Source organism: Atheta coriaria, unplaced genomic scaffold (genome assembly GCF_025399875.1).
Source record: "Atheta coriaria isolate IRGN ID8LTWV9N9 unplaced genomic scaffold, Caltech_Dcor_3.1 hic_scaffold_42_pilon, whole genome shotgun sequence".
NCBI classification, from domain to species: Eukaryota; Metazoa; Arthropoda; class Insecta; order Coleoptera; family Staphylinidae; genus Dalotia; species Dalotia coriaria.
Window position 1 is genome coordinate 1 of NW_027045484.1, and position 13,220 is coordinate 13,220.

At 43.5% G+C, this 13,220-nt stretch overlaps 2 protein-coding genes across 3 annotated transcripts; one reads left to right on the forward strand and one right to left on the reverse strand.

Moving 5' to 3' along the window:
• Window positions 1–1,390: 1,390 nt before the first annotated feature.
• Window positions 1,391–7,023, reverse strand: LOC135802621 (slowpoke-binding protein-like). 2 transcript variants are annotated; one of them, XM_065316224.1, is made up of 7 exons: window positions 5,199–7,023; window positions 5,056–5,126; window positions 4,649–4,855; window positions 4,279–4,582; window positions 3,913–4,133; window positions 3,479–3,850; window positions 1,391–1,906 (listed from the first exon to the last, which is right to left on the reverse strand). In XM_065316224.1, exons 1-7 carry the CDS (start codon window positions 5,292–5,294, stop codon window positions 1,663–1,665), a joined length of 1,515 nt encoding a protein of 504 aa, XP_065172296.1. In that variant the 5' UTR covers window positions 5,295–7,023; the 3' UTR covers window positions 1,391–1,662. The 2 variants fall into 2 exon arrangements, with proteins under 2 accessions (XP_065172296.1, XP_065172297.1); XM_065316225.1 differs by lacking the exon at window positions 1,391–1,906 and adding an exon at window positions 2,068–3,200 and having other exon boundaries at window positions 5,199–6,642.
• A 2,881-nt stretch (window positions 7,024–9,904) lies between these two features.
• LOC135802624 (uncharacterized) lies at window positions 9,905–13,026 on the forward strand. The gene is made up of 5 exons (XM_065316229.1): window positions 9,905–10,401; window positions 11,649–11,790; window positions 11,852–12,202; window positions 12,301–12,415; window positions 12,517–13,026. The coding sequence occupies exons 1-5, from the start codon at window positions 10,338–10,340 to the stop codon at window positions 12,649–12,651; spliced, it is 807 nt and encodes a 268-aa protein (XP_065172301.1). The 5' UTR covers window positions 9,905–10,337; the 3' UTR covers window positions 12,652–13,026.
• Window positions 13,027–13,220: the final 194 nt, after the last annotated feature.

Sequence of the window (13,220 nt, forward strand, 5' to 3'; positions counted from 1 at the left end):
CGCATTGAACGTAGTTTTCCCTTTGATCTATAAATATTCTGCGTTAACGCGGGATTTTTCAAGATAACAACAAAAAATTACGTCTTCGCGGCTGGTTTCCACATTAAGGAAAAAATACAACGCTATTGAGAGGATAGCCAAGAGCCCGACAGTGGCGTACCACACCGCCGCGGTGAAGGTGACCGTAAAAATGGTCGTCACGAAGCTGGTAGGTGGACGTCGCAGGGTGTAACACAACTTTGTCGGCGGTGAGACTTTTATAAAATCAATATATGCTAACATCATTTTGGTCATATAAGGAGCGGTAACTGTAAAGAATCAATCAATCAAGTAAGACACACAATCTTCAAGGAAGTATTTGGAAGGATACCTGTTAGTAAATAATTGTTATCAACAGATTCCAAGTGTTTGTAATCGGGTACCACCTTAAACTCCGGTGTAATATTAAAATAAGCAAACAATTTCATGATGGGACCGTAGTTAGCTTTGGTGTACGTGTCTGTCCATTGATCACGAAAATCTTCCAAACGTGGTAGAGTTCGAGGACTACTCAAAACAATCGCAACCGGAAGTTTCATACCATTGAAGTTAATGCGTTTTTGTTTCATTTTCAGCAAGTTTAGGTCCACTTTTCTCCACTTCTCCATGTTAACAAGTAATCGTCGTAGATTTTCGAGTTGGGGACATTCCCAAGCCGATATATTCGTGATAATTTAACTAGGATATTTTCATTAGCGTTAATAAACCTCGCTGTGAAAATATTTCGACTTAGTAGGACATCTAGATCCTTCAGAAACTGATCAATCGGGGTGTCATTTTGAATTAATAACAGTTTTACGGCGTTATCAGAGAGAGTTTTTAAACTTTCATTGTTAGCAAGCATGAAATCGTAAATACGGATTGATGTTTCATTGTTGGTGAATTCCGCCGAGGAAATTTTAAGCAACTGCGCTGAATTTTTGAACAAATTTTGTTGTTCTTTGTCACTCCAAGACGAAAAATACAAATCAAACTTTCCATGATTTGATGTGATGAAATTGGATACAAATTCCAGTTTAATACTGAAAGCAATGCCGAGACTTGCAGAAAGTTGAATTTGTAGAATACATAACGCTGAAAATATGAGCTGCCTCATTGTTATGCGTTCAAACTCAAGACTGCGCATAAAACTGTACAATTTTAAATTCAAGCTTAATAAAACTAAAATGCCCAGCTTTTGTTATTTAATAAGGTGTTATAAAGTCGGCTGCAATGTGCAATTTTTCATTGATTTTTACGAATCGTGTCGTTGATTACGGTAATTTTTATCTTGCACATTAAAAAATTGCAGGTATTACTAATGCCTATACTGAAACGTTATATTTTTATAAATAAATGATTCACTTGTCCATTTGCTTGTTTTCTTACGTGATTTAATATCTCATTTCGTTGTGATGATTGTGTTACACTTATAAATATTTAGAATTCAGTTACAGCTTTCACAATCTCGAAAAATTGCAATACAAGGACGAATTTCAGGAGTCTAAACTGCATACAAATAGCACATGCAAAGAACGTAGAATTGCTAGCAGTTCTAGATATGTACATCATTAGAAAAATAAGCGTCCATCGTGTATAACGGAGGCTCTCAATGGCGGCGGCGCGTCGGAATGTTGCATTGCGTCAAATCTCTATCATGGAATTCGACGCGAGGTACGTCCGGCACTTATCACCGTCGTAATCTACGCGGCAAAATGGCACATCATCGTGCCTCGATTGCGACGCCAGGAAGGCGCAATCTTTGAGATCCGTGGTGGGAAAGACGAAAAAGCGTCTTGGCACGTCATCGTCATCATCATCATCATCATCGCTGCAATCACTGTCGGCGTGGGTATCGGCCACGGGCGTGCAACTGCCTAAATAGTCACTGCAAAAAGAGCCATTAAACAACACTGCTAATTGACATGGGCACACAGGGTAGCTCGGATACCACCATTCAGCCATCCGGCGCGCCCTGCATGCGCTGAGGGAAATGTCAGTGGTGTGTACTCGCAATAAAACCTCTCGGAAAGCATCGACGCTTCGGTATTTTTTTTTTTATATTTTGGGACGGTTTTATTGATTGTTTTTGATGTTGTCTTGTTTCGCTTTGTATCGTGTTCGCCTCCGTGTGTAGAATCGAGAAGTGTAGACGCAACGTGTGTATAGACGTGTAACAATGTGTGTTTTACAAAATCTACGGTCTGTTAAGTACATCGATCGGCACACAAATCCACAAGAACGAAAACACGCTACGCACTAGAAAAACGCTATGAAAACCCAAACGTAGTACTCTCCGTACGCATGGCACTTTGAACAAATCAACTTACTACGTGGTAGAGTTATGCCTAAATGTCGAGATAAATCAATCAGTTAGTTATCAACACTACATTCTATCGCTAGGTGGCTAAAGTCTCTAGTTTTGCACAACTTCTTGGTCCAAAATCTTGCATTTTTGGCCTCTTCGAATTTGTTTCCAAAATGTATACGTTTATCTTACAATTTGCGTTGCTTTGCTTTTATACTCTGCGTTTGCTTGCTTCGTTTAATTGGCATAGTTTGCATGTAAATTTTAAATTTCTTGAAAAGTTTAACATTTTGACACGTTTTTCTTTAAATATTTATAAGCATTCTTTCGTAAGAGAATAAATGTCGCTTTAAACTTGATTGCTTCAGAAATTGATTTGCTTCATTTGTATTCACTAAGTTTATATATTGCTTATCATGAATTCATACCAAAGCTTTGAAGCTTAACAATTAACAGTAGACGAGTGAAATGGGACAATGTTCAGTGTGATGTTTGAGGTGTCGACAATCTGAGGTTTTTGAAGTTTCGGGCTGAATTCATGGTAAACGCTTGCTTAAAAATTGATTATCGCTTCGAAAAAGTATTAAGAATATTGCAGATTATAACGAATTTTAGTTTGCTCATTAGATCCTAGTTGGTTTGTTTCGTTGGAACGCTACGACTATAAATCGGATGGTGTTTGGTTGCGGAGTTGCGCGTCGTGCTGCCCTGTAATCGCTAGTGGCCTACGTAACGAGCGCTACTGCGCCGGCGCTACCGACCCAGCTCGCCGACGATCGTCACCGTGAGCGTTTCGTCGCACGCCTCGTAAGCGTCGTCGCCGTGATGGTATCGCCGTCGAAAGACGTCCGTTTCTACCTCATCAGCAACGATACTACAAATGATAACGAACTACAATTACTAAACGGGCTACGAGAACGCAAGAGGCGACAGATAGAAACGCAAAACAAAATACGGAGCTTTCGAACGTAACGCAGCAGGAGAAACAAAGAGACAAGGAGATAGAGAAATAGATTAAGAGAGAGTAGAAAATAGAGACAGAATTTCAGAGACTACGCTATCGGTCAGCTGCCGCTAGGCGCCGCTTTGTGATCGCATTCGCACTCCGCGGGCACGACCTCCTCGATCTGTTTGTGTTTGCGTTTTCTGTACCTTGCGCCCCCGGCCGCCGCCGGCGTAGGCGCACGCGGCGCTGCGGCGGCGGTGGTGGCGGTTGCCGTTGCAGTACCGGCACCCGCTTGCAGATCGCCGATGAGGTGCAGCAGGTCGGCCACCCCCTTCAGCATTTCCGGCTGCAGCGCAGTGGCCGTACGCCGGCACAGCTCACGCAGCTCGACCCCCTTGAACATCTCCTGGCGCACGATGTCGTCCAGAGATGGTCCATCTCCTGGGTTGGTGGCGGCAGACGCATGCGCGTCAAAGATCAACGTGAGCACGTCGGCGATCTGTTCAGGGGCTGAGGATCTGTCCAGTTCGCGTCGCAAAGCGGTTGGGGACGCGAGCAGCGCGTCGGTCGGTTCACAGCTGAAAGAACCCACCATATCCACATATACAGATAACCCTAGAAGGGTACCACGTATACATACCCAGTGGTCATTTCAAAGAGGAGGTGACCGAACGCGAGGACCTCGTCCATCGCCGGTTTCCGCGCGAGTGACAGGCAGAACAACGTGTTTTCCAGCCCCGCCAATCGGGCGACTCCGTTTTGGATAATCACGTTACCCGCATGCAGGTGGTAGAACTTTGGAAAGCTGCGGGCGCGCAGGAACGAGAGAGCTTCCAAGATTTGTCGAGCCAAGTACTGTATCTATAGCAAGAGTGGGTAGAATGTATTGATTTTCAGCATTTCTTGGGAATATTTGAGCCTTGACCTCACTCACAGTTAGAATCTATGAATAGCTCACCCCATGTGGGAAGTGCTGATCAAATCGATCAAATATTGATCAACTCACCTGCCTATAGGGCAATCCACGGCCTCTGCCCGCATGCCTCCGTTCGTAATGCTCCCCTCGATAGATCAAGTCCTTCAAACTGCCATCAGCACTTAGAGGTGATACCACCGCCGCGCCTGCCCCATGCGTCAAGTCCCAGAATTCAACATCCAGGATAGGTAGGACGTAGGGATGATGCAAAGACCGGAAGAGATCCATCAGAATCTGTTTGGTGGCAGCGTTGGGCTTGATGGGCGCCGCGCTGGGTAAATCCACTAAGGACAACAGGCGCTCTGCGTCCACATGCTTATCCTTCACTATAAACCTGATAGCAAATCGATGAAGTTGTGAAGAGGAAAAAGTAGAAGAAATATCCTGAAAAAATGTTTACCATTGCTTGTTGAGTCGGGCGCCGATTTTGCCCAGGCTCCCAGTGAAGAAGTACCGACTTTCCAGGCCAAGGTGACGCTGATATTTGGCGAGTTCCTCATCGACCTGCTGGCGAGGACGGTCCTCGATCGACGGCGCCTGCAGGCAGTGAAGGCCCGCCGTGTTATCGAGACTCACCGCCGTGTATTCATGCCTTGGCACATTGGACCTTCAAATAAAGCCCCATCAAACTCAACAACACTCACGCTTAACATTTAATAAGCAATCAATGAACCACTGAATTAAAAGTGCATTTTTCACATGGGAAGCCATTTAAAATTGATGCAATGGATATTCCCTATTCATCATGCATGAGTTTCCCGTTCACGTGGGAGGAGATGTCTAAAAACAGCAGCGTCTGTTACTTACTTGCATCGCCGGATCCAGAACACGGCGAGCGCCACGACGCCGAGTCCGAACAGCACGCACAACGTGATGAGCTACGAAATTAAATTCCATACGCGCCGAATGAAAGAAACTGATTGGATTAAATTTGAATGCAGTCCACTCACCCATGGATGATGTGCTGGTGCATGGTGCACGTTGGCGGCCGCATGGTGATGCAGCGCCGTGCCCGCCGCACTCGCCGCCGCCACCGACGCTTTCATGGCGAGGTATTCGTGCCCGCATCAACCATCGCCGACGAAACGTCTCCCTGCATGCATGCGAGGCGCAGGAAACACAGCGGAAAATTGATCAGCGTACACGCAACGCGCTCGATTGCTGCAGGCGGCCTGGCGGGATGATCAATAAACCTCTCGTCGTGGAAAACGCGCATTTCCCGACGCAGCGAAAAATTTCCCGACGTTAACACTAGTCGCGCATAGGTAGCGCTAGCGAACCGCCGCGTAGTATTTATCATAAATTTAAACATAAACAGTTAACATGTTTGATTACACACACTCAAACCCACACGCCGGGTAATCACATCAACCAAAATTGAGACAATTGCTCGTTAAGCAATCAACAATCGCTTAGATTACAATTCGGCGCGCACTGATATCTCGTATTGTTTTGTTTTGCTTTTTTCGTTTACACGCCGCCGCCGGGCGCAAAAGGAAAACATCGTGATTGATTTGATATTGACGTGACCGGCGCGCGGTCCTGCTCCTGCACCAGCACAGAAATCAAACGAATCAAGCAGCCGGCGCAAATGAACACAGAGGTCAAATCGCGAACGCGCAATAAAAAGGAACACAACAAGTCGCCGGCGCGCTCCTCGACGCCGTTAATCGATTCAATTAATATCCAATTATTAGTTGGCTTATTGCGCGTTTACATCACATCGAATGCTTGTTGCATGCATTCACACTCCGATGCAGACGACGCTTTTTTTTCAACATGTGCGTGACGATCTCGACTCAAATTAGCACACAATAACATTTATTGTTTATTTGCGTATTGCGAGATTTGGATGAGTGATTGCCCAATCAAGCGTGTATCAAACACTTTAATCGGTGATTCTGGGGTGTCATTTCATTAATTACGTAACACATTCATAGATTTCGTGTGGTTTTTTTCCGTTTTTTTGCCAGCGCAACTGATATTAATATGCATGCGAAACTTGTTTTTTTTTCCACGACATTTTTTTCGGTTGTTTTTCAAATTTCGAATGTGTATCGGTCGAATACCTCGCCTGACCCTATCACGCCATCATGCGTTCTTCGACGATATTACCATAGTTATCTCTGCTTAACATTCCGCTACAAGTTCGCACTTTTAAACAAATGCTAAGTAATTACATGCGGTTGTTATTGTCACTCGACCAACGCGCGCCTCCGCCCGTATTTATTACAATATTTATACGAAATACCCTATCATCGGGTATTAAAGCCTTATCATACAAACGTGTTGTGCGAACTTTTTATGTTAAACACTCGTATGTTGCTGAAATTTGCATGCGTTGTGAAAAACAACTCGAAACTAAAATCCAACACTTTTATTAACATTTCATGATCAATTAAATAAATGTTTTGTGCACCGTTTAATTGCCCGCGCACAAAGTGTAATAATCGTTTGAATTTTGCATTAAATTGAATGAATTGCGTAATTTCAGCGGATTCATTGTGTTCTGATGCAATTACAACGATATCGATAATCTATTACGGGAATTGCCAAATTTCTGATCATCCGATATCGTATGATTCGTCTGCCGATAAATATTGATAAGGCGTGAATGTGTGCATTGATTGTTTAAGTTGTGCTATGCGTTTTGTTTGCATTCCAGCTGCAAGTTTTGAAGTTTATGTAACGCGAACTTGACTAGTTGTTGCCTTGGCCTTAAACTTCAACCAAAACACAAACAGCGCGCGAGCGCAAACTTAAGACGCAATTACCTGTATGAACATTCTAAGTACATAGAGAAAAAAAAGTTTAAACAAGGTAAAAGGCAGAGCGTGCGAAAGTAACGCTTGCGTATGCGGTGACGTCTTTTGTTGGTTAACTTTGTTTAAATACCAGCTAGATATTGATATAGATACAATATAAGTCGACAAGCACACATTTTTTGCGGATGATAATGATAAATTATGTCTGGTGCGATTAAATCATTAAGTTTTTACGACGAGGAAACAAATTGGAATAAATTAGTTTAATATTTCAATCATTAAACATACGAAAAAATTTGTGGCAAATGTTCCTTATTCCAACAGGAAAAAAATTGCATTTTGTAATTCATTAGGTCGAATTGAATGCATAATACAATGCGCAACTTTCTTTCTTGACATGGTAACGCACGCCCGCCTGTTGCCACCGAATTGTGACAATCACGGTGTGTGCAACGCATTTCCAATGATAATTTCGTGCCATATACTTCTATCGGGTTACGTCGGCTTAAGGTTGCGCCCCATATTCAGGCGCAGACGGCATCGAAATCGCATTTGACTTGTAAATCCACGCGCGCCGATTGTTATGCAGTTTCACTACCGTTGCGTCTGTGTGCGCGAATATCGAAAAGATGAAAACGCAATTTTATTTTTGTTTTTACAGCGCAATTAATATTCACTTGTGTTTATGATGTAAATTATTATGAGTCGTCCAATCGTGCGGTTTTGCGATGCAAATCTCGACTGACGTACATCCAACACACTGAAAACTAGCGTGAAATTTGGAAAGCAGAGTTTAAACATTCGAAAAAAAATTCTATTCACAAATATTCCAATAATTTCGAAGGGATAAAAATGTATTGTTTTCAAGCGCACCGCAATGACCTTTTGCGTCTCGAATATTAATAACTGGGCCAAAACCAATACTAACGGTAAGGTTAAAAAGTGAATAAGTAAACATCGAAGTAACGAGCAAATATTTGAAATCATCATCATACGAAACTGAAATTTCAGCTTTTTGATGTACATAAATTATGCGCATCTGTCAAAGAAACTCCGTCGTACATTCAAAACCCGTAGGAGTTGATGAATTCGCCGCTATACAGTTTGTTTTCCGCGCTTGGCAAATCGAAATCAAGCGCCAAAGGTGCCAAAGTGCATACGTTATGAGTTATGAGGTTTCTGCGCCGCCATCGCTGCCTCCGCAACCGCCGGCGTGGCCAGATTCGTCGCAAACAAGCAGCGCCCGGCCTCTCCTGCGCAATAAAAATAAACATATTCACTTTTATTTTTACCACCATCCTCGCTTCCCATCCGATTCAGCGACGGCTGAAAGACGCAAGTGTCTCCGGACATATTTTACAAAATAACAACCTGATTACGGTTATCCTAGAATTTTCATGCGCGGCCTTCGGGAATTGATTAACTCACAGTGTCATGGAAACCTTTGTGTTGTGATTCGAACTAAGGCTGCAGCAATTAGCGACCGAATCACAACACAATTTCGTTCCGCACATGGTAAACGTTGAAAATTGCGGGAAAACGTGATGTGCGCGCTATAGTTTTGAATACCGCGAAATGCTTGAGGACGACGCGGACGTGCGCCGTAGGTGATCGAGGTTTGTTTGATGTCTGACTTGTTTATTGCCCTCGTCGCGCAATTCGCACGTTTTTCGGCGAAATGTGACCGAAATGAAAAGCAGCATTATATTTTCATGATTTTCAGAAAATACACATCAAAAACAAACAAAAACAACTCCGCTCTCCGCTGTTGGTAAACAAATCTTCCATTTTGTTTTACAATCAGGCGCACGTCAATCCGCCGCACGTCAAACGGTTTTTTACGAGCCCCCAAACGAATCAAAATAACAACATTACCCGTGCTCCTCATTCACGTTCCCACCGATTGTCTCTCATGCATGCATGTGCGTCAATTACCGCTTAATTTCTTTAGCGTTCGCTGGCTGCTAGCCGTAGGTAATTAAGAATCATACGATGTTTAGTTTTTGTGTAATTCGAATTATAATTAACATTTAGCGTTTAGCCGAATAAAAAGCGCGCTTTATTTTGTAACCAAATCAAATTGCAAATCATTTCCTTAATTGTAAATAGTTTTTTAAGTAAAAACTCACCTACGAAACGCGGAATGTGCTTCGAAATATGTAACAGTTGCAAGTTATAAACACGTTCGGCTGTTATCTAATAAATAACGAATATTGATACGAAACAATTAATCAAGAATGCGCGCAACATTAATAATAGTTGGAATATGTTGGAATATGTAAATGACTAGAATGTACGGCCGACAATCGGATTGTGACTGGACGCGGACGTATTTTTTGATAAGAATTTAATCGCCGCAAGGGCCAATCGCCGCTGCTGGGAGTAAATACCCTTGAAAACCAGTCGGCTGGGATTAGAATCGTGCGAAATATTTGACACAAAATTTCTTTCGAAGGTGAAAACGAACTTCACCTACTTACAATGCCAATTCCTTTCGATTTGTAGCTTAAAATATAAAAACTAACATTTTAAATCAAAATAAAATGTGAGGAATGCGCGTTGGCTGAATTCAAAACAGAAACAATAAATAATTAAATGGAAGCTGTTGAATTTATTCGAGTTGTTCCCATGTATGCGACACGATCCGAATGGGTCTGAATGGGCTGTAGTCGATGCAATCGCACGCTAAAACTTGGTGGAACCGGGGGGGACCATGGGTTTGGTGGGCGCCCGGTAGAAAATCATACGACATGACGTCACCCAACCAGCGGCATCACACCATCCATACGCAAACGCGTCAGGTGTGTGCGCTGAACAAGGAGCAATGGAGTTGTGTGTGGTTGGGCAATGGGTGCGAGCGGTGCGGCGGCCCCTATATAGCACCGGCGTCCGTGGAGCGGCGAGAGGATCGCGGATCACCCAGCTCGCTACGTTCGCGCCGATCGCGCCTTCGCTCAGTTCGCTCGAAGTCAGTTAGTCGGCAGCATTCGACGTGTTTGCACGCGCACCGGGCCCCATACCTCTATCTCTCGCGCTCCCTACCTGCTGCTGCTGCTTCCACGTGGTCGTGGTCCGACTCAACTCTTACTTACAAAAGTCCAACTCACCGAATCGCTGAAAACCAAACATTTTCTCAACAAGAATTATTATTGCCCCTGTTACGTAAACGTTTAAGAAGATCTATTTATGTGTTAAGACGAAGTATTCAAAGAGAAAAATACTTAAAATTCCAAAGATTAAGTGCGCTAAACGTCACTTACTTACTACTTACCTACAACAACTTACTACCGACCGGAAGTACCTAAAGGGAAGGCCTGAAGAAGAATGAATACTGTGATTAAACAAATCAAAAGGTGTTTTACCATCTATACAGCATTATTTATAACACGTAAGTCGACTTAACTGCTTTATACTTGGATTAGACTTAAGATGAGCATGATGCGCACTGAAATAAATCAAATCTTCGGAAGTAAAAGTCATGCATGGTTTTTTGCACGCACTGTCATCACTCTTCAATGTTTATTTATTTATTTAAGTGCGATATTAATGCTCTTTATCTTAGTATTAAATTTCTACTGAAATAAATTACGTAAAACGCGCGCAATTTTTAATTACTCAATAAAAACGCGATTTTCGAAACTGTTAAAACGTTTTTTACGAGTTTAACTTTTATTTCTGCCCCGAAATCAGCGAAAATTTCAACACTCGACGGAAATTTTGTGGCGGCTAGATAAGTTTTGATTTTATTGCGGCTGGCCTTGGGCGCTGGAAAGTTTGACTGGAAATTTTCGAACATCTTGATTTTTTTTTCGAGTTTCGTACGATTGCATCGCGAGTAAAGTAGGCATGAATGGAGTGTTAATTCATGGCAATTGTGCATTTATCGGCGCGCGTTTTTGTATACCAATTGAGCGCCGTACTGAGCTCCTAATTGACGAATAAGGACGATGATCAATCATACCACGGACCAATAACAGCGCACTGCTGAAAATCGTACGATGCGTGAATCATTGATTTGAAAAAAATGCATCATGCATGCAAATACTATTTGTATATACCTACTACAATATCGCGTGTCTCCTGATAGTCACCCACGCCGGAGAAATGAATTGGTGAATCACTGGCGTAATGATAATCGGTGCGATCACAATCGTGCGAAATACGGCGATCACGGACAACGCTGATGAGTTGTAAATAGTCGCGTACTCTCGCGCGTAAGCAAATTGTGAATTGGCGAAGCGGCGCGCTATTTTCGTGCGCTCGGTGCGAGCGAGCGCGCGCCAGGTGAGGAACACACGTCGAAGACATCGTACGATACGCGTCCGGCCAATCGGCGGCGAGTTTGAGCTGGGCTCGACCGCCGCGCGCGCACCAGACGGCATTCGGCGCGGGCAAAACACTTGTATCATCGGCGCGCCGCGCTTGCTAAACTGATTGTGCGATTCGATTGAGTGCCTTGCGCTCTCATTCACGTTGAGTACCGAATCGGCGCACCACGCTTATCTATCCAGTAGCACTATCAGTTTTCTGGTGGACGCGCGCAATGTTTACGCAGGAATTTGAATGAATGCCAGGAAAAACTTATATTTGTCTGTGACAAACCTTGAGTTGACGTGTTTCTCTGTGTTTTTTCAGTGATTACATCGCGGTTTGCTCGTGCGATTCACACGCACTGCGAGCAGGAGCGACTTATCGAATGCGCCAAGCCGATTTCGCTGATTACTGAATCCGGCATGACATTCGTCTCCAACCGCACGGACCTAGAAAGAGTTTGCCCGTAAGTATCAAATTTTCACGCAAAAAAACAACGAAATTAATTGGAATTTACCTGTTCGCAGAGACTTAAAAGGCGCTATAAGATGTATCCACTCCTATACACGCATGTGCATGAGTATGCACCACCGGAAACACTTCAACAAACTCTTCCAAGGCACCAGCATGGTGGTGCGCGAATTATGCGACAACGCCACCTATCAAGAGGAGTACCTCAAGTATGTGCCCTGTATGAAGCAAGTGGCGGATAAGAATCAGGTCTGCTTCGATCGCTACTCGCAAGCGATGAAGGAAATCCAGGGACGGCCGCGAATTGATGAAGTCGCCGTCGAGGATGTGCCCGCTGTCGATATGGTTGAATATCAACGCAAGAGGAAGCGTCAAATCGCCGACGAGGGCATCAAGAATGTTTGCTGGTGAGTGGTGCGCATGCGCAACTTTCATCTTCACGTCAAATATTTATCGCACAAAAAGTTTCGAAAATTTACGTTTGTTTTGTGCGCTTCTTTTGCAGCACCTTCCAAGAATACGTTGAGTGCTCAACGGAGACAACGGAACGTGCGTGCGGTGCGCCCGCCGCTGAATTTAGTCGGAACTTCCTCGACAGGATGTCCTCGGCCATGATCAAGGTATGTACTACCTGTTTTTCAGTGTTTCTGGAATGGCAGCGGCCGTAAAACACGTTTGGCGGGCGGTTTTTGCTCATGTGTGTCACTCTTGTGCGTTACAGAACCACTGCTCGGAGTACAGCTCGGCGCAGTGCGGATTGGCGTCCGCTTCGAGTTCGGCGTCGCTGTCGGCGAGTTTCTTCGGCATGCTGACGGCGCTGATCGCCGCCGGCCTGCGATACACGCTTATCAGCTGAAGTGATTCCGACTGGAAGTTTCCACACCGACGCCACCGCATGAACAAACTGAACGCGCTCGCCACGTTCGGCTCGACTCAACCAAGACTGATCTTAGCTTATTATATTCGCGGCGCACGCATCGATCCTTCAAAGTGCGCTTTGTTAATTAATTCCTAGTGAAGATTCAAATATCTATTTATTAATTTAAAGCAATTGTAATATATATTTCGTAGTGCAAATGTTGTAATACTAGGGCGCAATAGGTTGGAATTTATTTATTTCTTATTTAAACATGGAAAACGGAAAGGAAAGGAAAAAGATTGTCTCAAACATGAATCTCATTCAAAACTGAAACACTGTATCTAAACAAATAAACTAATAAATTTAAAAAAATCAATTTACTTTTACCGCGACCGGAATTATCAACATGTAATTACCGAAAACATGTCTGCCGAGAAGCGATAATTATAAGTAAAGGGTAGGTGTGGATGACGCACGCACGCGTTTGTGAATTAATAATGATTATATTATTATTATTAATATTATTCTACATTGACATATATGATGATCAATCAATAATAAGTATT

What these genes read in the sequence shown, in the direction of transcription:
- LOC135802621 (XM_065316224.1), bottom strand. Translation starts at nt 5,294, where the DNA reads ATGAAAGCGTCGGTGGCGGCGGCGAGTGCGGCGGGCACGGCGCTGCAT. An exon ending in CTCTTTGAAATGACCACTGG is followed by an intron (nt 3,851 to 3,912) that starts GTATGTATACGT and finishes GGGTTCTTTCAG; the next exon opens with CTGTGAACCGACCGACGCGC. An exon ending in GCGGCGGCCGGGGGCGCAAG is followed by an intron (nt 1,907 to 3,478) that starts GTACAGAAAACG and finishes CTCTTTTTGCAG; the next exon opens with TGACTATTTAGGCAGTTGCA.
- LOC135802624 (XM_065316229.1), top strand. Translation starts at nt 10,338, where the DNA reads ATGAATACTGTGATTAAACAAATCAAAAGGTGTTTTACCATCTATACA. An exon ending in GGCATCAAGAATGTTTGCTG is followed by an intron (nt 12,203 to 12,300) that starts GTGAGTGGTGCG and finishes CTTCTTTTGCAG; the next exon opens with CACCTTCCAAGAATACGTTG. An exon ending in TGTCCTCGGCCATGATCAAG is followed by an intron (nt 12,416 to 12,516) that starts GTATGTACTACC and finishes TGTGCGTTACAG; the next exon opens with AACCACTGCTCGGAGTACAG.